Below are 24702 nucleotides of genomic sequence, written 5' to 3' on the forward strand. Positions count from 1 at the left end.
ACCTCTGGTGGTAGTACGGTTACGTGAGTCTGTTTTCAACAGAGATGGTGATGGTTCTCTGAGTTTGTGAGTTTGGTCCGCCTCTATTTTCCATTGGAGATGTGGTGCCCCAGGGTGGTGTATATGAATTTGTTCCGTGTATATATTAACTGCTCTGTGTATTTCTGGGGCGCGACGGCCGCGACGCCGCCTGTGGTGTTATCCAGGCTATGGTTCCGGTGATATCCGGGAGATTGCCTCAGACTCTATGCTACACTGCTGCCTGGTAGTTGGCAGCTGGGGAGTAAGGGCGCAGCTGCTTTGTCTTTTATTATCTTTATTCTACAAAGGAGTTCTTTTGTCTCTATTCTTCTCGTTCTTTGTGTCGAGGTGCGGATATTGTTCATTTGCCCAATCAAATTGCAGCTTGTAAGAGCTGCCTACTGACCCCAGCTGGGTCGCTTCCTTTGTGAATATCTTGAAGGTGGCCTTCTTTTAAAACTAACAGCCATCTTTTTGCCTGAATATGTACTACTGCTGTTGTTCCGTCAGTGACGTAATCGTGGCTATGTGAGACGAGTGGCGATCAACAAAAACACTTGTAAATATTAATAGAGATTATAGGAGTATTGAGAGTGTAAAAATGTCTGTAAAAGTGCGTTTTGTAATGAGTTTAATTTCAAAGAATATATGGCCTTATCGTAGATTCCTAAGCCAGTATCTCGGCATTATTGTTATAAGGGTGTGTCATATTTACTCACTGTTAATAGATAATCAATAAATATGAGTTGTACCAAACTTGTACCAAGAAGTAATTAGTTTTCCATTCTAGCTATTATAATCGATCTCTCGATGGAATCTTTTTTATTTACGAATTTCTCCCCCCAAATTAAAAACACAAACACACGAGGTTTTATGTATTTATTTTATTTATGGAATATGCCATAGATCTAGTATTTACCCCTAGTATTATTGTTTTAAATATTTTGTGCAATATATCAGAGGCCTATCACAGTTCGACATTCTACTGCCGCAATAGTCCCAATTCCAATTTCGAGGTTGGCGCTTTAAGCGGCAACCGCACCATTGTACTCCGGGGCCTTTCCTGAAAGGCCGATTAACTTATTCCTAGATGAGCGCCTAATCCCGGTTTAAGATTCGCTAATCGTAGGATAGCTAACCTACGGATAACTCGCCGTTCCTCAAGCCAAGTAATCACACAGGATACCCAAGTAGATCAATAGAAAAAACCCTCGTATTTAACGTTGTTTATTTTATTTTCGAAAAGGAGCCCCAAACACCTCTCCATGGCCTGTAATTACCTCCATTTCATTTCAAAAAAATGTCATTTGCAGGATTCGATTTGGTGCGTGACACTAGCGAGACAGATTCATTTCAATATAAATTTCATGTAACTTTCTGTCTGTCCCAGCACAATTTTCGAGTCGGCATCGCAACGAAGGTCGCATAACAAACCGCGGTGATCCTAAACTAAACAGATACTAAACAGCAACTAATAGCAAATGGGGGGGGGGGGGGGGGGGGGGGGAGTAGAGCTGAAAATACGCCAAAATATTTTTACAGCGATTTTTGCGCGAGCGGATTTAGGCTAAATTTCTAGTCATCACTAGCGTGAAAAATTCAAAAGCCGATCCTACACATACACATAGTTTAATACAACTGGATAAAAAATACGGGGGAGCGAATTTGGATTTGTTCGTATAAATAGCAGCTGGGTAGGAATATTTTTCTTTCTTTTTGTTTGTTTGTTTGAACAGATCAGAAACTGGTCGAAAAAATTATGCAGATCTCAAAAGAAAAAAAAATCCCCGTCTTTCGGATGAATTGATTTTATCCCGGTCAATTCGAGTCCAATTTATATTTAACTCGTAGCGCAGTTACTGTAGATGTAGCTAGCTTGACGTCCAAGCGCATGATCCAAGCGTGACTTCCACGTTGGTGGTCTTCACCGTCGACAACATTCATTTTGTCAGCGCCAAAAAGTACAAAAGCAAACGTTTGTTGTTCAAAAACGTAGCAATAACTTAGCGCTAAATCGGTATAGAAACGTTTCAGAAATGTAAATTATAGCTATTTCTTTGTGTATTGATTAGAAATTTGCAAGCGCCTAAACCTGAAACCAGAAAAAAATATTCTAATCAGACAGTCTAGGATCCACACAAATTACAGAAAGTTAATAGTTTAGGAGCCGTAATTATGATGCCTTTCCATCGTTTCTAGCTGATTTAACTTGTTAAATAGGCATTATATTATATTTTTTATGAAGTACACCCCTGGCCGTTTTTTAGTATCTGTTTTGTATCTGATTAGTATCTGAGGGATTAGTATCTAGGATCACCGCGGTAACAAAGCGAAATGTTAGGACATTTGATCCCTACATTGTTTTTGTGTAACGTCTTTTTTGTCGGCAACTTTACCAAGTTTGGGAGGCCTGTGTTACGGCAACTAAACCGTATGTTAGCGAGTAAATCCACCTCGCGAGTAGGGTTAGATTTTACCTCCAAACTTACCCAGAGTTAGCGCTAGCCAGCGTTTCGGGAACAGAACTAATCCGGGGGTAAAAATTTTATCCTGGGTTAGGGCAAATTTAACCCTTGGTTAGCGCTAATCGGCTTTTCCAGTCAATTACGTAATAATATCGGATGAGTTGAAAACGCGAAAAATTGTAAAAACAAAACAAAAAAACAGTGCGTCTCTTTAAAGTTTCTTCGAGGAAGTGACCGATAAATAACGGCGGAATCCTTGTTAAATTGTTGTCGGTTGAGGTTTCCGTCAGCCCGCAGTAAGTAAACGGATGCGACTGTAACTTTTTAAAAATCAATCTCTTGAGTGCTTAATCTGTTTGAGTAACTACGGTAGACATGGCACCATTATCAAGGGAAATAATACAAATACAACTGTTCGAAATTTGATAGCGTTCACTCTAATTATGTCTTTTGAAACCAAAATACAGGACCTCACTACCGTGTCTCGACAACACGGTTGTTCCGAGCACCAACACGTCTAGGTGTCTTGCGAAGCGTTCGCTTTCGAATAGTCGTCCTGACTTTCTCAATAGGCGAGTCCTTCCCGCATGTCCAGGGAGCGCGCGCAAGCACGTGTATCATAGTAGCAAGTCTATGGCACACCATCGTCAAGAATTGCACTATTATGATAACCCCATACACGATAAGGAAACCCAAGCCAATAACATCCACGCCTAAGACCTTGAGACTCTGGTGGCGTGCTAATACCATGATCAGCAGCATCCACAGCACGTTAGCAACGAAGAAGATTACTAAAACGGAGTTGCGCAGACTTGTGAGTTTCTCTTTGAGCTCGGAGCTCGTGCTGAACGCAGCGGCTTCCGGTTCGAGAGAGATTCGGCGCAGCCCTTCCCAGAAATCAAACTCCCGTCCGTGGTCACCGTTGTCGAGATCCATGCGCAGCAGAGGGAGGCGTGCCAGCTCACGGCGTGCTTGGCGGATCTTGAGCTGTCCTGTAGCAAGAGAGCGATTCGGTCAGTTTAAAACCCGAGCAAACATTCCTCGAAAGACACTGGCTTAGAAATGATCACGCTTACAAGAAACTGGCTTAGAAATGATCACGCTTACAAGAAACTGGCTTAGAAAAGTTGGCGCTTGTAAGATACCGGCTTAGAAATGATGGCGCTTGCAAGAAACTGGCTTAGAAATGTTGGCGCTTGTAAGACACCGACTTATAAATGATGGCGCTTGCAAGACACTTACATAGAAATAATGGCGCTTGTAAGATACCGGCTTAGAAATGATGGCGCTTGTAAGATACCAGCTTAGAAATGATGGCGCTTGCAAGACACCCGCTTAGAAATGATGGCGCTCGCAAGACAATGGCTTAGAAATTATGACGCTTGTAAGACACCGGCTTAGAAATGATGGTGCTTGTAAGACACAGGTTTAGAAATGGTGGCGCTTGCCAGCACTGGCTTAGAAATTGTGGCGCTTGTAAACCGGCTTAGAAATGATGGCACTTGCAAGGCACTGGCTTAGAAATGATGACGCTTGTAACCGGCTTAGAAATGATGGCGGTTGCAAGATACCAGCTTAAAAATGATGCCGCTGTTTGGAGGTGCTTTAAACGAGTTTGCCAGCATATAATATTTTGTCTAGTAGTCAGTCGAGCGAGATTCTCCACCAAACGGGTCGATGCTCTGTTTGCAAGGGGATTAAGGATAATAATATATGATTATAGCTACCACTGGTGCGTCCATTTACGTACAAGTGCGCATGTATAGTAATTACTCCTTTCAGGGAAATGGTTTCAATTCACGCCTCCTCTCTGCATAGGCGCATACGACAGTGCTGAATAACGTATACGCATGCGCGTGCTCTGGCGTGAACAAGCACAATCGTAGTGTTGAATCGTTCGGGTAAAGGTACGAAAGGCTGACTTCAGTCGCTGTTTTGACTAACTGTACAGCATTAAAACCATACTGTACAAAAGATGACAGATTTGTGTGATAATAAGGGAGTCATAAAAAACATTATAGCCTTAAGTTTGGTCTAGTTTTCTTAGCATTCGCCAAAATGTGAAAGTTTGCCGGTAAAAAGCAGCCATTTCAAAACAAAAAGGCTGGTTTAACCGCGTGGTACTGGAACTAGTCTTGCGTTTTTCAGCCTATCGGCGCATACTAATAAAAAAGCACCAAATGAAATTCCCTTGTGTGATTCCTTCAGAAAGCGGTTTAACAAATGAAAACTATCGGCGAGAGTTCACAGAGTATTGAGAATGGCAGTAACGCGAGCCAGCCTTGTGTGCCGGGCCGTAACGGGGATGGGAGGCACTGGCGGCACTTCCCCTTTAATACTTTCTTAATAAGAAAATGAGCAGTAGGGGCGTGGCTGTGCCTTCCAATATTAATGTTTCTTTATTGTGTCATCCAATCTTTCGGGGTCTGCTATAGCACTGGTGTGCCGTATGTAATAATTGTTGTCCTGTTTTTGGGTCACGGACGAATTAAACAATACCAACCAAAGGCGTACAGAATAGGATGTGGTGAATAATTGAGGCAAAATAAAAACGGAAGTAGTAGCGAGAACTAGGTTAACACTTATGTACCAATACAAGTAGATAAATAATTATGATTGAAATGCACTATAATCCTCGCCCCAAGCAACGACTAACGTATTTCGTCCTGCTCAACCGATTTGGCAAACAATTTGAATTAGGGCACTTAATATAGTCAAGATACGACTCTCGGCTACAACAAAAATAAATTGGTGGATAACCGCTTCTTTTAAGGGCAAAGTACCTTGAGTATTGATGATAAAAGGTGGCCCAAGGGGCGCTCCACCCAAATATCCTGAAATTATAATGTGATGCAAAATATGAATCCATAGCAACGTTTGCGTAGATTATGTGACAAACCGAAAATGCAAAAGATGCCGAAATGTGGGATAAAACTATGCTAAGAAAGATTATTTGAACAGACAATAACCCTGATCTAGCGCATGCTAGCATATGCTATCACAGAATTCAAGCAAGACATGACGTCATTTGAGTGCTCTTATGCCTTGCGATCAAGCCTTAAATTTAAGTATTTGTGATCCGTGGGACAAAACAACTATTTTTAATTTAAATTTAACGTCCTCCCCTTCTTAAGATACGTCACGTATCTCACGGCGTCACGGCAGTGCCCTCCTTTCACCGCCATAGCATATCTACTTCGAAAAAAATAAGACAGGCATTCGAAATCGCTTTACCGAGCACCATGCAAGTAGTAGAGTTTATTTAGTACTATTTAAAATTTTGTTTGTCAAATCGAAGTTGCGCAGGAATGATTTCTTATGACGTTAATTCCGCTTGGATAACAATCACAAACAACTCTCTCTTATGACCAAACCCTCCAGTAAATTTGGTCTAAGCAAGAGATTATTCGTACTTGCTGCACTAAATCATTTTTACTCCACTATTTCGAGATTTTTTTTCTTGGCAGCGAATTTCTTAGACCCTTTTTACTCACTTGTTTTTTCAAAGCGGGTTGCGTAGGACTACGCCTTAATTACGTCACTTGTCACTATGCGACAGCTACGATATTGTAAAACGCCTTGAATTTTCTACACCGCGTACTATTTCATTACAGACTACAAACCAGGCTATAAACTGCGAGCCAGTTAGTATTCAACATGAAACGTGCTATAACTCGTGCGATCAGCACCCTCCAGAGAAAGTCCTCAGGGAAGAAGAAATTAAGCCGCTACACTGGTGAACCAAGTTCCTCTGGTTATAGAGAAAGTTCTTATTCGGTCGTGGAAACCGAGTTTCACAGTCAAATTATCGTACAAAGCAAAGACCACAACCTAGCCGAATTCTATCGCAAGCCTGAGCAGGAGATCTCTGAGATGGCGAAAGAAATTACATCTCTCACACTGAGGAAGATAGAATGCCACAGGATGACACCGAAAGTCTTGACGGGTATTCCGGTGATGATGAATTGTGCATAATGGAAGAAATTCAACTACGGCAACGAAGTAAAAGAAAGGCGGCTTATTACAACAAGAAAGAGACCATCAGAACCGAAGAGACCGAGGACGTCGGTTACTCCACGTCAGACGAGGACGACCAGTCTAGCGAAGGGAGGAACGAAGATGAAGAGGCGAGTGTCTACGGCTGCAGTACGGACGATGAAGTCTACCAAGAAATACTAGACGAGAAATTCCGCGCAGCGAAGAGAGAGACAAGAGAACTTTGACTTACTGTTGACTAGAGCGCCTAATTAGTACTTTCATGTAGGTAGTAAAAGAGTGGTAAGAAATATAAATAAAGAAGATTGTGGGGGTGATAGCGGCCCCTTTGGGCTGCCAGAAATGCATATGTAACTGAGCCAACCCCCCCCCCCCCCTTTTAGTGAAAAGCTAGATTAGCCCCTGCACAGTGCCCAACCTCTTACTACGACCAGGCAACGAATTGGTCCAGGAATTTCGGACATTAACCGATGATTTTGCAAACGACGCGCTTAGTAACCGTAGCCGCCTGGTAAATGAGTCAAACGCGTCTTTTGAAAGTGGTACGAGGTAACGCGTAGGAAATACTGCCAGTTTAGGTAGGAATACGTAATTTATTCAACGCTAACAAGACATTCGACATCATTTCGGAATAAAATTATCCTATAGCCCGTGGCGAGACTATAGAAATCCAGCCAGAATGTATTCAGTTTTGGATTTTCTAAGGTATATGAATTCTACTGTGATCATTGATTTCGAGCAAAACACTTAAACGAAGTTGTCGATGTTTGGTATTTCTTCCATAATTTGAACTATATTGTACCCCCGGCTAATCAAATATCAATCGAGGCTGCTTATTGACTTAGATGTTCCGCTCAGTCCATAAGAAAGAAACCTAAAATGTACAATTCACGGCACAATATGAGTACACGGTATAGTAATGTGAATGGGCCAATGGAGATTGGAGTAAGGTGTAGTGAGCTTCTACCTCATTATTGTAATTATTGTTTCCGTTAAGGTAGTGATAGAAGGGGACAAGCTTGTACATACTGAGTACACACTTGTACATACTGTACATACTGCTTGTACATACATCCCTAGACACTGATACTCCGTCTGCAACTACTTTAGCTTCTTTTTTGACTAGCCTTAAAACTGTTCTTCTCAACTAGTATATTGATTTTTTTCCCTTTTTTGACTTTTTGTATGTGTGTATGTGTTGTTGTTTTGATATAAAATCATAGTTCAGGTATATTAGTATGTAATATCCTTATTTATATTTAGCCATGACTTAATATTATGTATTTTTTCTTATAAATGGGGAGGACTGTCTCGTATAAGCCTTGTGGTTTTTATGGTCCTCCTCGCCATGTATTCCTCTAATTAATTATATATTCAATGTACTTATTGCAAATATGTATCAAATAAACTTGAAACTTGAAACTGAAGTAAGGTGCAGTGAGCCTTAATTATTGCAATTATCGCGTACCTCAGTACAGCGGTACCTCTCACCACCTCATCTAGTTTCCAAATATCGTTTTTGTACGGTATTTCGCTACCGTTAGGATACCGTCTAGCGTTTTACGGTCCCGAGGATGCGGCCGCTTAGTTGAGGTACCGCAGTAAAACGGCTAATGTATACAACAGCACAAGGAAGACCTAATTACGGACAATAGTCCTCACCTTTATTGGGGTATTGAAGCTTCCTGATGGCTTGAATCATCATGGCAACATGACCTTGCTTGTGTATGTTGAACGTCTCCGTCACTTGATCGTGTCCCATGTCTTTTAGATCTTCAAGGTCGCTTGGCTCAGTGTAGCAATTCCCAACAAAGTACGGCCAGTACTCACCGAGACCCAAGTCCTTCAGCCATTCCTCTACACTCTCCTGTAATGAAAGAGGACATAGCAGTTAGCGCATGTTTCCACGGTTTTCCATGTGATAATAGCGAACTTAAGATTTACGACGGGAATGGGACGATGGCGGCGGGTGAGTTTGATTTCTCCGCGCTGTAAGAAAAAAAATATATATATATATATATCTGCAGCGCGCTGAAATATCCCAAAGTCTCACCACCATCGTAAATGTTAAGGTTCTTATTAAAAAACAGTTGCGAACTAGGTTAAAGCTTGGCGGGAGGGATTCTGTTATCATTTATTGATAAACACGATGAGAAAGCCTACCACATGATAACATCAAACTCAGCTTGAATTTAGCTTTACCATTGAAAGTAAATGCATCCAGTTTTAACGTAAAAAGCACTGCTTAGTGGACTAAAAACATATTTGGGAAAGCCCACAGCAGTAGCGGATCTAGGGTTAGGGTTAAGGGGTCCCCCCCCTTTTGGGCTGCCAGAAATGCATATGTAACTGAGCCAAACCCCCCGTTTAGCGAAAAGCTAGATTCGCCCCTGCACAGTGCCCCACCTCTTACTACGACCAGGTAACGAATTGGTCCAGGAATTTCGGACATTAATTCAAATAAAAGACAGAAAAATATGGGAAAACGGACATGAACCGATGATTTACCAGTACTTACCCTGGATATACCAAAGATGTTTATGAAAATCTCTGTTTATAATAGTTTAGACTTACCGGAATGCCTTCTTCCCTTTCTATTCTCGGAAGTGTTTTAATGCGTCGGGCAAGTTTCTGTTTGTGGCCACGTATCTCAATGCCTATCAAATCCAGATCCTGAAAAAGGTGAAAATAGAAATCCAGAGAGGGATTTTTTATCAGTTCTTTATCAGATTTTTTATCAGTTCTTTTCATGCTAGACAAGAGGAAATGTTCGGGTTCAATAACGTGCAAGCTGAAAAGATACTGAAAGTTCAGAATATCTTATTCAATCACAAATCACTGAAAAATTTGTCAAATGAAAATCGTTTTGAGGAGCACCATCTTCATACCTTTTCGGTCATGAGGGCCACCATCTCCAAGTTGTCGTATCCGTGTTCCTTAAAGTGCTCGATGTACACCTACAAATGCATAAAAACATCACATTATCGTCATAATCATCAACATTGTCGTCGTCATCATCATAATCATCAACATCATCGTCATCATCATCAACGTCACCACAATCATCATCATCATTATCACCATCATTATCACCATCACCATCATCGTCGTATCATCAACGTCATCATCACCATTACCATAACCAAAATTTTAAGCATAACTACCATTGTAATCATTAACAATCATTATCATTATACATCACGCTTAATAAATATTACACATATAAATGACATCTTAATTTAAAAAAACACAAGGATTCCAGGAACAAGGGAAGGATCCTGAACAGCAGCTTGTTACCTCTAATTCTCCTTGTAGCCACTCCTCCACCGTGACTTTTCCATCGAACTTTGTCTCGTCAGTCAACTTTCCTAAGACAGCGGATTCACGTATGAGCGAGAGGCAATGACATTTTTCGTTTAGCTTTTAATACAAGTAAATAAGAACTTGAATCTTATTGAAAGTATTGGTTCTCCTATAATCATTATCTGCCTGTGATCATATACGCACTGAATGCAAAAATATGAGGGTATTTTTACCTGATGAGCTTGTTCTTGTTTTTACTGATCCAGAGAAATAGACCTTGGGGTGCGCTTTATTTCTTGTCCCATCAACTTCACTTTGTTCGTTTTGACCATCTTCCAAGTCTTCTGACTGCAAAGCTACATCTTCCAGTCTTTCCACAGGTGACCCAGGATTATAATCGACAGGAGTCGGCGAGACACCTTGGTCAGAGAGCTCCCAAGAGCGCCTCTTCTGTAAATATTCCAGGGCCATCTTAGACATCGGTCTTGTTTCGTTGTCCGGCAAAGGATCGTTAGGATCATGTGAGGTGACCTGGACTTTGTCAACTTTTGGTTGAGGTCCGCTAGTGCGGCGACCATTATTTCCACCATTCTGTTGGGGATATGAGACTCTTCGGTTATTACGAGGTGTACCTGCACAAGGATAAACATCCCAAGTTGCACTTGGATGCAGTTCAGGACGACAAAGATGATTGTGATTTGGGTAAAATGGACGCCTTTCCTCGGTATACAGTTGCTGTCCAGGCATATGAGGAGTAGAGGCATGGTTACTTTGCTGTTGGAAACCGAACCTAGCGTCCCAAGTTCCAAGGTTACAATGAATATCTCGGAGATTTATGACTTGAGGCGAGTCTATATCATCTAAACTCCTGGAACGATTGGTGCGGGCCCTTCCAAGGTAATCGTCATCAGGTTTTTGGAGCGGATGACAAGCGCATCGTGGAGCCAAATGGTTCGGATTGTCAGTTGGTCTTTTGTACGCCATCAGACCGTAAGACTCTCCATGCAGAATCTGCGATCCATCAAGACTCCGAGAACGACGATGATGACACGGTTGCGGCCTATTATATTGATTCACGGAGCTTACGGCGTCATCGTCTGGCGTTAGAAAGGCTCCAAAGGTTCGGTGATTCCCTTCTTGCTGAAGAACAAGCGGAGATAATGGTCTACCGCCTTGGTACTGGGGGTATTCTTGTACCATGTCTGAACCCGCATAGCCTGGGTTCCCTTGGGAGTAGTACTGTCGAGCTAGATCTATGTCACTGTGAGAGCGACTCATGCCCGCGTTTATATAGGAGCCAAGAGGGTAAGGCTGCCAACCATCAGCTGGTACACGAAGCTCCTGGGATGATGACCCTGACCTCTGCAATCCCGTCGGGCCACTGTACCTCCGTCCATTGAAAAATGTCCTATCAATATCCGCGCTGCAAAAAAGGAGCATTCACAGCTGAAGAATAGACAACTTCTCCATTTTAAAGTTTTTTTTGTAGATTTTTTTTTGGTGTAAAAGCAGGGCTCTCTACTTTAAGGCTGTGAATCCCTCGTATACGTTTCCAAACTAACGAATTTTGTGAAAGATGAAAGATCAGAAGAGACACGACACGAGGTTTCTTGTAACATAGAATTGAAGCATGTACACGGTAGGTATAAAAGTGTGTAAGAAGGGCTTACGTTATACCACTACTCGTGCTATCGTCGTCGAAGATGTCGGTACACCGGCTAAATCTTCTTGCATAGGGTTCGGTGGTTATATTCGGTGTTGCTCTCTTTTCTTCATCTTTGGCGCAGGGCCATTCGCAAGATCGCAGACACGGGCAGAGCCTCTTGAACAGCGTAGTGAACGGGGTGTACCATTCGCCATGGCCATCGGACGGTTTGGCCGTCTTAGCTTCCCGCGTTCCTTGTTAGAAAAGAACAAGTTCGTCATGACACATTTATGATATTAGAGAATGAGAGAAAGAGAGAGAGAGAGAGAGAGAGAGAGAGAGAGAGAGAGAGAGAGAGAGAGAGAGAGAGAGAGAGAGAGAGAGAGAGAGAGAGAGAGAGAGAGAGAGAGAGAGAGAGAGAGAGAGAGAGAGCGAGAGAGAGAGAGAGAGAGAGAGAGAGGAGAGAGAGAGAGAGAGAGAGAGAGAGAGAGAGAGAGAGAGAGAGTGAGAGAGAGAGAGAGAGAGAGAGGAGAGAGAGAGAGAGTAATAAGAGGGGACGAAAGAGCGCGGAGTACGGAGTGAATCCCTAAATAAGAGAAGTATATACAGCAAATGAATGAATATATACAAAATTGATTAGTAATTTGGAGGCCTTGAGACCTTGACTCAGATGTTTTGATATCTAATGGCAACTAATTCATTAAACATATCCTTACATGAAAATGATCCTATGCAATATTCAGTTCTGGAAAAAGAAGCTAATCTACCTTGTGGCCGGCATCTCTACGTCTAAACTTATTATGAAATGTGACGAGAGAAGGGACGCTGAAAATGGGAGTAGTGACTTACCCCAAGATCTGTCAGTAATGTTAACAATGGAATACACCGTGAGGAGCAGATACCCGGACGGCAGACAAAGCAGATAAAAAATACCATTCAGAAGGCAGTAAGCCTCCTTTGGGTGGAGCAAGGCGGCCAAAACAAATATCCCTGTCAGACCTGAGAACAAAGAGAAGTAGGATCAGGTTTCTAAGCGTAAACGTATCCAAAATCGAAGAAAGGCGCGTTTCGGCTAGCACGTAGGCGTTAGCGCAAGGCTAATAAGTTACTAGGGTATGGAAGTATCGGGAGAAGGCTGTCTGATAGCATCAATAAATTCTAGGAACTTAGAGGTATTTATTACCTCCCAAGTACAACGTGCTCACGCTTGCTGGTAGTACCACCAGCTCTGAGGTTGAAGTCGAGTTTAGAGAATTTCGCGCAGCCTCCCTCTTTTCCAAATCTTTGGAAATTTGCACTGCTACCCCAACAGCCACCATGAGCATTACGATAGAGAAAGCAAACGTCAGCAGCTTGGCAATCAACAGCTGAAACGACTGTGACGTGAACAGGCAGATCAACCCGAAAGCCAGGGTGATGAGTGACATAATGGTTACCGTGGTAACCTCATTTGTGGCAATGCCCACGTAGTTCATTCCTCCGGTAATGACAAGGATGACAGTAGAAGGTCTGATGGCAAGAGAAGGAAAATATTACATATAGAGTTTTCGCTACCTTACCCAATACCACTTCCGCCCTTCAATGAAAAAAAGAAATGTAGTTATTCATTTAAGATAAATCGGTCCTCTAATGCCCTTTGAACGAATGGCTCAATTTAGCTTTATTTTTTCATTTAACCATTCACTCCTGTACCGTCCCCCATCGCCAGGCTAAGTTAAGGGCTCAGTTTAGCTCTACTTCTTCATTTAACCCATTCACATCTGTACCGTCCTCAATCGCCAGGTTTAGTTCAGTTTAGTTTATTAGCCTCTACACCAGTGCATAACGTTAGTTCATAACGAAATGTACAACAAGTTGCTTTACAACAGCGCGATCAATAGAAATGTGAGAACCAAAAATATGTATGGAATGCTTGTTCCTTCAACAGTCAAATATAGTCTCGACAAGTTTCCGTCGTCAAAATGTTCTGTCTTGTCAGAACACACTAATTCCTCCATATTTCTTGGTGATCACGGTTCTACTGGTTCCACTGTAATCACACTTTTCTTCACGCACCCAATAACTGTAGCCAGCAGCAATATCAACTGGAAAATGATAAACGGCACGGAGATGTAGTCGTTGTTTGTGACCACCAGCCTCCACTCGCTGATTAGTAGAATGAGGTTCGCAAGCGTGGATGGCATCCACCTGCGCCGCTGATTATAAAACTCATCAAAGGTCGTGGGACAGTACGTGACATCTTCTGCAGCGGCACAGTAGAGCAGACGCCAACCCGCCTGCACCATCAGAGTGCACATCCAGCGGTCTTCTCCTAAGAGATATGCGCAATGTGTGTAAATATTTCGCTGCACGTTTTCGTTTCTCTGCTTCTACTGATTCTATTTGTACTTCTAGTAGATGCATGCTATATGATGTAATTTATATGAATTAATCTTAATTAATATGATGTACTCAATCCTTCGATTCAAATCCTTTGATTTGAAATCCTTTGCACTTAGAGCAACAACGTTTTGATCAACAGATGACAAAAATATCGTGCTTTTGGGTTACCATGGATACCAATGGCAAATTTGTTAAATTTCAAGTTTTCCCGAGTTCTGAGAACAAAGAATTATAAGCACATTTTGTTAAGTTGTTATGTTCCGAGGAGAACAGTCTTTCATTGCATACGTTCTTATCACTCTTCTTTTAAAGTTGTAAATTTTGTTACAGTTTACTCTAAAAAGGACGCATATACGATATGGCCGTCATCTATCTTACCCATGTCTTTTGTTAGAAACTCAGAAGCCTCGTTGACGTTGGTGGAATATTCTGGAAGGATATCCTTCACTGCCTTACAGCGATACAGACTAAAACACCCGGGACAACAGAGCACGGATCCTAGCATGTGATTGGCCACCTGGGATAGAGGCAGCGGGTCAAACATAGATAAATAGGCTTTATGGCAGTTCTAGTGGTCATAACTTATAGGGGACATGATATCAAAAACATAAAAATAATAAAAATTATTATTTTTTTATTAAACAAAGCCTACTATTTATTTTCATAGTTTCATAGCCTGTCATTAGATCCAAGGGTTTATAAAACCCTTTTAAAGACTCAAAGAAGGAATAACAACCAGTAATGTGTTGTATCTCAATTACCCAAAGATCCTAAATTTGTTTAGTAGTTTTCATTGTCACACAAACATCGACCAACGTTTTGCTCAATTTCTCATAGTCTAAGCACGTGGAATTGGACCCTTCAAGGTCCACTATTTTAGCAGAATTCAACCTACACACTATCAATGTAAATTATACCTTCTGAAACCAGTGCCCGATGGCGTAGTCAAAGATCTGGTACCATACGAGCGGTCCCTTGCCCATTGGGTGGGTGCGGCCACAGACGGCGCCAACCTTTTCATCTTGCAGCATATAGTCGATCAAAGCTTCCATTGACTCGTGCTTGAAATTGACATCTGCGTCAGTCGTTAAAATGAACGTTTGATCATCACGAACTAGACAGAAATACATCTCGTTAAAAAGATAAAAGAAAGAGTGCGGCTTAGAGAGTTTTATTACAATAGCAACAACAAAACAAATTTTAATTTAAAAGAATACAAAATTCTATAATCTTCGAGCCGAAAGAAAGCAAGGCTATTCGATAGAGTTTGAAAAGCGTTCAGTATTTCAGAGAGAAAGGTCTTGTGATTTTTTTTACTTTTTAAGGGACAGCGTTAAATATACAACTAACAGTTGATTGGGAATCAATTCGAGAGGGTCCGATTTAAGAAGGAGTAAGCAAAGGCGGGACCGCTGGCGCTGGAGACTCACTATTATGTATTTTCCTTTTGAAGTCCACAACGTAAGACATGTACATTACTTGACTCCAACGTTTCTTGTTCTTCACCTTAAATAAAAAAACCCGTCAACATTATACTTCTCGTAATATAAGATTAAAATTTTATGGTACACTACCTAGGCAAATGTTTGATAAACTTTTACTAAAAAGTCTGAACAAAGAATAAAATGTTTTTGTATTGTGCCCCCCCCCCCCCCCCCCAATATTTCGAGGCCTGCTACGGCACTGTAGTTGTGGCCTTGTAAACTAGCTGTAACCTTGTTGTTGTCCTTGAGGTGAATTGTGAAGGGCATCCCGCCAGGTAACTTCCATCTAAGCTGCATCCCATACGGCGTCTTCATCTTCGTACACTTATTTAGCGGTATTCTAAGAGTGCTCTCAACTAGTGAAACCAGCTGCAAGATGTAACTGTTTAGCTCATCGGACTTGATGCATCCGTCGAAGAAGACATGCGATTCGATGTGTCGACGAGCTTTCCGCCGATATCTGTCAACGTCGTGCAACGAGTTGAGTAGCTGCTCCATCTCGTAGTCTGCTTCGTGGTACATCGTGGTGCAGATAAACACGTGCGTGTCACGCTTGAGCACTTTTTGCGTGACGTGACTCTCGTCCGTGACCTCGTTGCGTCTGTTCAGCAAAAGGTTCTGCTCTAGCATCAGGCCTAGAGAACCCAAGATAGTTATTAATAGGACTTCTATTAAATAAGATCTTTTTCCCTACAAAAAGGATGTGTTTATGGTGATGATCATGGTCGCGATGATGATAAGATGATACTAATGATGATGATGATGATAATGATAATGATTAGAGGATGATGATCTTTTCTTAATTTGCTTGCATGATGTCATATGACGTCTGTAAAACAAATATTATGGTTGGCTTGAACTCTTCCTAACATTCCGCCGTCTCCTGTGTTTACCGATGTGCTAGAACGTACCGTTGTAAGAAGGTATCCAGAAAAGGAAAGACGCCTTAGCCATGACGAACCCCTGATTCTTCCACACGTAGTATCCAGTAGAAAGGAACTGCCCTACCCACATGGACAGCCCCAGAGCGATTATCCAAACGAAGTGCTCCTCGGAGTAACTGCATGATAGCGGTATCCAGCTAGTGCCGCATGCGCCCTTTACGGTTACCAAGACAACTACAATGGGAGTGCAGAACGTCAAGGGAAGGGCGAAGGCAGCCTTTTGCATGCACATAGAACATGCTAACCAAGCTAAATGGTACCCGAGGAATGTGGAAAAGATTTGAAGAAGGAAGAAATCCAAGGCTGGTCTGAAGGAAGCTATGTGGAGAAACCCTTGCCTTAGGCTTGACAGCTCAGCTATTGAGTAGAGGTGGCATAAGAGCGCACATACAAATGGCGTTAAGATGATCTTCCATAGCGATATGAGGATGGCTGCTTTATCTCGAGCCATTTTCTTCGTCAGTTTAAGCGAGGGCGAGGTGAGGTCCTGCTCTTGGTGGCTTGTTGTGACGTCACTGAGCTCGTCGCGAGCTCTGGGTAAGCGCTTTGGTTGAGTCTGAAGCTCGCGAATCTGCGGTGACCATGCGTAGGAAAGCACGAAGAAAGCCACAGGGACCCCAATCCTGGCATGGGTGTGAGTGATCGTCTGGGGATTGAAGAAATACATTCTTGTTATAATTTGTTTTACGTAATTGTTTCACATTTATATTATATAGGTTTATGAGATAGAGATATTTGTAGCTCGTCCAGCGCACTGTACAATGTCGTCGTTAATACTGTTGTCGTTAATACTGTTGTCGTTAATACTGTTGTCGTTAATACTGCTATCGTTAATACTGCTATCGTTAATACTGTTATCGTTAATACTGCTATCGTTTATACTGCTATCGTTAATACTGCTATCGTTAATACTGCTATCGTTAATACTGTTATCGTTAATACTGCTATCGTTAATACTGCTATCGTTAATACTGCTATCGTTTATACTGCTATCGTTAATACTGTTAAAGTTTATACTGCTATCGTTAATACTGCTATCGTTAATACTGTTATCGTTTATACTGCTATCGTTAATACTGCTATCGTTAATACTGTTATCGTTTATACTGCTATCGTTAATACTGCTATCGTTAATACTGCTATCGTTAATACTGCTATCGTTAATACTGCTATCGTTAATACTGTTATCGTTTATACTGCTATCGTTAATACTGTTATCGTTTATACTGCTATCGTTAATACTGCTATCGTAAATACTGCTATCGTTAATACTGTTATCGTTAATACTGTCATCGTTAATACTCTTATCGTTTATACTGCTATCGTTAATACTGCTATCGTTAAAACTGCTATCGTTAATACTGCTATCGTTAATACTGCTATCGTTAATACTGTTATCGTTAATACTGTTATCGTTAATACTGCTATCGTTAATACTGCTATCGTTAATACTGTTATCGTTAATACTGTTATCGTTAATACTGTTATCGTTAATACTGTTATCGTTAATACTGCTATCGTTAATACTGCTATCGTTAATACTGTTATCGTTAATACTGCTATCGTTAATACTGCTATCGTTAATACTGCTATCGTTAATACTGCTATCGTTAATACTGTTATCGTTAATACTGCTATCGTTAATACTGCTATCGTTTATACTGCTATCGTTAATACTGCTATCGTTAATACTGCTATCGTTAATACTGCTATCGTTAATACTGCTATCGTTTATACTGCTATCGTTAATACTGCTATCGTAAATACTGCTATCGTTAATACTGCTATCGTTAATACTGCTATCGTTTATACTGCTATCGTTAATACTGCTATCGTTAATACTGCTATCGTTAATACTGCTATCGTTAATACTGCTATCGTTAATACTGCTATCGTAAATACTGCTATCGTTTATACTGCTATCGTTAATACTGCTATCGTTAATACTGTTATCGTTAATACTGCTATCGTTTATACTGCTATCGTTTATACTGCTATCGTTAATACTGCTATCGTAAATACTGCTATCGTAAATACTGTTATCGTTAATACTGCTATCGTTAATACTGTTATCGTTAATACTGCTATCGTTTATACTGCTATCGTTAATACTGCTATCGTTTATACTGCTATCGTTAATACTGCTATCGTTAATACTGTTATCGTTAATACTGCTATCGTAAATACTGCTATCGTTAATACTGCTATCGTTTATACTGCTATCGTTAATACTGCTATCGTAAATACTGCTATCGTTAATACTGCTATCGTTAATACTGCTATCGTAAATACTGCTATCGTTAATACTGCTATCGTAAATACTGCTATCGTTGTCGTTAATACTGCTATCGTAAATACTGCTATCGTTAATACTGCCAACGTAAATACTGCTATCGTTGTCGTTAATACTGCTATCGTTAATACTGTTATCGTTGTCGTTAATACTGTTATCGTTGTCGTTAATACTGTTATCGTTGTCGTTAATACTGTTATCGTTGTCGTTAATACTGTTATCGTTGTCGTTAATACTGTTATCGTTGTCGTTAATACTGTTATCGTTGTCGTTAATACTGTTATCGTTGTCGTTAATACTGTTGTCGTTGTCGTTAATACTGTTATCGTAAATACTGTTATCGTTGTCGTAAATACTGCTATCGTAAATACTGTTATCGTTGTCGTTAATACTGTTATCGTTGTCGTTAATACTGTTATCGTTGTCGTTAATACTGTTGTCGTTGTCGTTAATACTGTTGTCGTTGTCGTTAATACTGTTGTCGTTGTCGTTAATACTGTTGTCGTTGTCGTTAATACTGTTATCGTTGTCGTTAATACTGTTATCGTTGTCGTTAATACTGTTATCGTTGTCGTTAATACTGTTATCGTTGTCGTTAATACTGTTATCGTTGTCGTTAATACTGATGTCGTTAATACTGCTATCGTTATCGTTAATACTGTTATCGTTATCGTTAATACTGTTATCGTTATCGTTAATACTGTTATCGTTGTCGTTAATACTGTTGTCGTTGTCGTTAATACTGTTATCGTTATCGTTAATACTGTTATCGTTGTCGTTAATACTGTTGTCGTTATCGTAAATACTGTTATCGTTGTCGTTAATACTGTTATCGTTATCGTTAATACTGTTATCGTTGTCGTTAATACTGTTATCGTTGTCGTTAATACTGTTATCGTTATCGTTAATACTGTTATCGTTGTCGTTAATACTGTTGTCGTTATCGTAAATACTGTTATCGTTGTCGTAAATACTGTTGTCGTTGTCGTTAATACTGTTATCGTTGTCGTTAATACTGTTATCGTTGTCGTTAATACTGTTATCGTTGTCGTAAATACTGTTATCGTTGTCGTTAATACTGTTATCGTTGTCGTTAATACTGTTATCGTTGTCGTTAATACTGTTATCGTTGTCGTAAATACTGTTATCGTTGTCGTAAATACTGTTGTCGTGAAAGCGGCAATGTCACCAGTTTACTTCCGGTTGATTACGTAACAATCTCCAATGATTTCAACGGAAAATGCGAAAAATATTTCAAAATTGTAAAAGCAGTGTGTCTATTGGAAGTTTTTTTTTTAGGATGTTAATGATAATTAGAGAGGAAGGCCTGTTATAGCGCGGATTCTCTATAGATTTTTTCGTTTCTTGTCGGTTGAGGTTTCCTCAGCTTTCCAGAAGTAAGCCGGTGCGATTGCCGCTTTAATTAAAGGGGCAGTGTCATGGAAAGAGCTTTGCAATAGCTTTCCGGCCCGGACACAATTAGTTTCAGTCAAAATTGTAATATTGACTTATGAACCTTGGTACCTGTGGGAGACTTAAATTCAAAGGAAATAGCCAGGCATTGACAGCTTGAAGTTCAACTGTTTGTAGACAATTTAAAGCCTACAATAAACACTGACTCCAGATATGCGCAGTACCATGACGCTGCCCCTTTAACTCTGTTGTTGTTGTCGTTGTTTTTTCTTGCTGCAATCGCTGCTGATGTCAATGCTCGTTGTTGTCTTACCTGGTATGCAAGAACTACCAGCCCACCTATCAGCAGCACGGCGGCAAACACGAAAAGAGCAAGTCGTATCCTTCCGTACTTGGTATTTGAAAACCTCCGGATCTTGATCGCTTGCCAAAGCGTTGGAATAATGAACAGTGCACTCATAAGAAGGACAAACAGGCCCAAAGGTACATCGTATACGGTCAGAGTACACAGACATAGATAGGACAGGCATGCCACTTCTAGCAGACCGCCAAACAGGATCTGAAACAAAATTCATGGAAAACTGGATCAGCAAAGCAACTTGCTTAAAAAGTCACACAAGCTCACAAAGGTCAGACTTGCTTAAAAAGCTCACACTTGCTCACAAATGTCACACTTGCTTAAAAAGTCACACTTGCTCACAAAGGTCACACTTGCTTAAAAAGCTCACACTTACTAACAAAGGTCAAACTTGCTCACATAGCTCACACTTGCTTACAAAGTTCACACTTGCTTTAAAAGCTCACACTTGCTTACAAAGGTCACAATTGCTCACAAAGCTCACACTTGCTCACAAAGTTCACACTTGCTTAAAAAGCTCACACTTGCTTACAAAGTTCACACTTGCTTAAAAAGCTCACACTTGCTCACAAAGGTCACACTTGCTTAAAAAGTCACACTTGCTCACAAAGGTCACACTTGCTCACAAAGGTCACACTTGCTTAAAAAGCTCACACTTACTAACAAAGGTCAAACTTGCTCACATAGCTTACACTTGCTTACAAAGTTCACACTTTGCTCACAAAGGGTCACACTTGCTCACAAAGGTGACACGAATGAAGCTATTCTTAGACTCACAAATCAGCCAATCTAATGCGATCTTTGTGTTAATGTTTTGACTAAGCTCGATGACTAAGTTGACTAAGTTCGGTTCTTCTTAGTTGACCTCTATAAAACTACGTATCGATTTCCCGTAATTTCAAAAATTAAAGAAATTATTCAAATAAGAGTGAAAACAAAAAATTGTATTATTATAAAATTTTATTATTTGGCAGAATCGAAAACGCATACGTAACTTAGGCATCCTCCCGAATAATGTTATAAAGCTACATTTATCATTGCAGATACTTCAAGAGCTAAGATTATAGAATTTTTCTGTTGTAACGTCATGTGATAACGTTATCGCATGGTGACGTCATCAAAATTTAGAGATTCATAAACAATGATGTCATGCCTAAATTCATACCATTTCAATGTTTGGCGGTTCTATAACGTATTGAAGTTTTCCTAGCAACGGCCCTCAGAGAAACGTTCCAACACCCTTAAACGTCTAGAAATAAAGAATTATTGTGTGGCGTTTAGGGTAGCCTGCGTCAGGGTCTGGATAGGGAGGTCTGCATGTCGATAGTCAGTTAAAGTTTCTATAATTTGTCGGTAGTCGGTACAAGTTATCGGTCTTTGTCGGTAGTCGGTAAATCTAAGTTAGTGTTCGCATTTGTACCAAATTTTATGTATAAAATAGATTAATCATTTTTTATTATAAATTAGTAATTAATAATTTATTAAAAATAAATTGATTATGTATTAATAAAGAAAAGTTGATGCAAAAGGAAATACAAAGTGCATATTCTGGAATTGCTGAATTTATTGTAAATTGGCCAATAGAGGAAAATCGCAAAAATACGGGAAAAAATCAAATGTCGGAAATCGGCAAATATTTTTTTGTCGCTAGTCACTAGTTTTTTTTTTCATGTATGTCCGTTACTTTTTTAGCCGTTTGTCGCTAGTCGGTTAATCCCATCCAGACCCTGCTGCGTGCAGCCGGAAATAGTTCCATTATTAATGATGGAATTCTATTTCCGGCTGCACGCAGGTTTAGGGGAACTGTCTGCATCATTGATCCTTAATAATTATAAACGTGCTTATAATTACCAAGAAAAATCAACAATATTTCTATTTTTCTCCTCTCCTCAAAAGATAAATATCCGCTAAAAGAGGGCATATACAAGTTACTGAGCATATAAGTTTGATTTGATAACAAAACAGCTCTAACATGGGAAGTTTGTGTTACACTTATCCCCTATCTTGAAGACCCAAGTTCACTTTTTGCGAAAATTATAATCGACTGGTATTTACTGGCAACGCCTAGCCCGTCTAACCAAAATACGAGACTCGCTTTTAAAGAGCCGTGGTCAGGCAAACATTTGTTATTGTTTTCAACCCATATTTGAATGAGAAAAAAGTGAGAGATGAGATAAAAATTCAAAATAATCACCTAAAAATTGTGTATTGTGCTCTATTTGCAAAAATCCCCCCAAATAAGCCGATGGAAGTAATGCTTTTTCGCACTTGGTACTTTGCTAGTTTGACAAAAAGGCGGCGGAACGAGACTAGTGTTTGTTTGACATGGTGTATCACCAACGCCAACATTGCTTGACCTCCATTACTGTCTGTTTTTGCCAGCAGTGCTGGCGCTGTTTGTACGGGACCAACATTCATCACACAAGTCGAAATCAAAGTATCTCAAAAACATGGTACACCACTCAAACGCCAAGCCAAAGCACCCACGCAAAAACGGACACAAGAAGTTTTGACTAAAACTTTGCGATACAATGCAGACGTGCCTCTTTTTTTTTTTTTTTTTGAGATTACAGATTCCCTAATTATTTTGATAATGTTAGGAAGTTGAGCTATGTACAATAACTAAGGCATAAATCATAGCAAGAGCATCATTCACCTACCCATGCTATGGCCGCCTTGCTTGGCCATGGATGACTCTTCTGAAACAAACTAACCCATGCTGCGACGATCAATGAAACTGCTTGTGGTATAATCAAAATCAACACCAACATAACAAAAACAGCTTCTTTCACAGCGTTGTTGCTCCCCAAAGGCAACGTTGTGGCATTTGCAGAGTCTTCAGCACTCTTTTTGGACAGAACTGTGTCGGATTTCCCTCTTTCTACTGCATCACGATAAATCTGGCCTAGAACTAAGACACTAACTTTGCTTGCAACCAGACAACATAAAACGGCGCATGTTAGAATACCGGCCACTGTGCATTTAATCATGCACAAAAAAGCATAGGATTCTTTTTCATTTTGACGGGGCTTCAACTTCCTCGCCGGCTTACCGACGGTGTAACTTTGGTTCCATTTTGGCCTTTCTTGCTCTTCTTCTTGGCTTCTTTTTGGCTCTCGCATTGGCTGCATCGTCTAAACGTTAGTTCTACTACTTCATTTGCAGCACGATCTCGCACTAAATTCCTTCTTACGCCTCGGTGAATTTATGACAGCGTTTGAGAAATTGGTTTGCGACTTCCTTTTTTTTTTTTATTAAACTATAAACTAAATTATATGCAGTAACCCAATATCAGTACAATATTCTAAAACACTTTGGGAGTGATTGTGCAATGAGCAATCAACTCGCGCGTAATCTCAAGTTATAATTTGCGATTACGAGAAAACAATCTTTGCAATATATATTCAAGGTAATTACCGACGCGGAGATAAAATTGATAGTATTACGACTATTGATATTTAATATGTTCCTTTTCATTTTGCAAGTTATGCAAGTTATGCTTTTCATATTTTAAATTATGCTTACTCAGAAAGTCAGCTTAGCAGCCGCTCTACTTAGTGTGACTCACGCCTTTCCCACATGCGGCTGCTGAAAACCGAGCCACATACCTTTCCCACGATCAACGAATCAGAATCATTTCCCAAAATCCTAAAACAGTTCGCAGGCTATGCTCATTGCTCTTTGTGTGATTTGCAAGAGCGAAAAAATCTGCGAAATCGATTACTCAAGTTATATAACGAGAATTTTCAGTCATAGAATTTTTGTTTAATGACAAGGTAGTTGTCAAAGTGACCTTGGCTGTAATGCAAGCACTGAGGCCGTAACAGGAACAAAATACCAACTAGGAATAGAGGAAAGATGATGGACAATAGATCAATCTGCCATGTTATGACACAGCATTTCGCAACAGTACAGAGAACGAAAAAAAACCGATCAATATTCTTAATCGTTTGAATCACAATCACGGACACGGGAACTCACTTTCATAGAAGTACATGGAAAATAATATGACGTATAAACTTTCCCCCACCCCTCTGTATTTTCCAAACCCCTGGAAAAAAATTAATACAGTAACTGTTAAGGAAAAAGGGCATTTTACTCCCCTTCCCCTCTGAAAGATTCCTGGGCGTTTGAACCTCCCACCCCCGGAATTTCCAGGATATTTTCTGGAACTACAAAATGCCTGGTGCACACAAGTGACATAACGACATAGGTGGCCGCACTATTTTAACTCCGACATAACGACATGTACTATGGACATAAAATATTTTGTTGTTGTTGTTTTTTTCTCTTATGTCGTTATGTCCATGTCATTATGTCGGGCTCATGTCTTTACTTCGATCCATTCACACTTGAAAATATGGTTATGCCTTGTCGTTTTGTCACTGGATCACACAG

General features: G+C 40.3%; 1 protein-coding gene across 1 annotated transcript; it reads right to left on the reverse strand.

Moving 5' to 3' along the window:
• Positions 1-890: 890 nt before the first annotated feature.
• LOC5513224 lies at positions 891-24360 on the reverse strand. The gene is made up of 17 exons (XM_032382789.2): positions 22965-24360; positions 20260-20505; positions 16208-16886; positions 15528-15931; positions 15243-15318; positions 14730-14926; positions 14191-14329; positions 13486-13741; positions 12614-12939; positions 12280-12429; positions 11456-11684; positions 10019-11208; positions 9780-9850; positions 9371-9439; positions 9057-9155; positions 8145-8349; positions 891-3478 (listed from the first exon to the last, which is right to left on the reverse strand). The coding sequence occupies exons 1-17, from the start codon at positions 23433-23435 to the stop codon at positions 2961-2963; spliced, it is 5325 nt and encodes a 1774-aa protein (XP_032238680.2). The 5' UTR covers positions 23436-24360; the 3' UTR covers positions 891-2960.
• Positions 24361-24702: the final 342 nt, after the last annotated feature.

The sequence above is a fragment of the Nematostella vectensis genome, chromosome 3 (genome assembly GCF_932526225.1).
Source record: "Nematostella vectensis chromosome 3, jaNemVect1.1, whole genome shotgun sequence".
Classification (NCBI taxonomy): Eukaryota; Metazoa; Cnidaria; class Anthozoa; order Actiniaria; family Edwardsiidae; genus Nematostella; species Nematostella vectensis.

Coding starts and splice junctions, on each gene's coding strand:
- LOC5513224 (XM_032382789.2), bottom strand. CDS start 23,435: ATGCAGCCAATGCGAGAGCCAAAAAGAAGCCAAGAAGAAGAGCAAGAA. Junction 13,742..14,190: donor GTTTCTAACAAAAGACATGG/GTAAGATAGATG, acceptor CATATCTCTTAG/GAGAAGACCGCTGGATGTGC. Junction 11,209..11,455: donor AGCACGAGTAGTGGTATAAC/GTAAGCCCTTCT, acceptor CCTTTTTTGCAG/CGCGGATATTGATAGGACAT.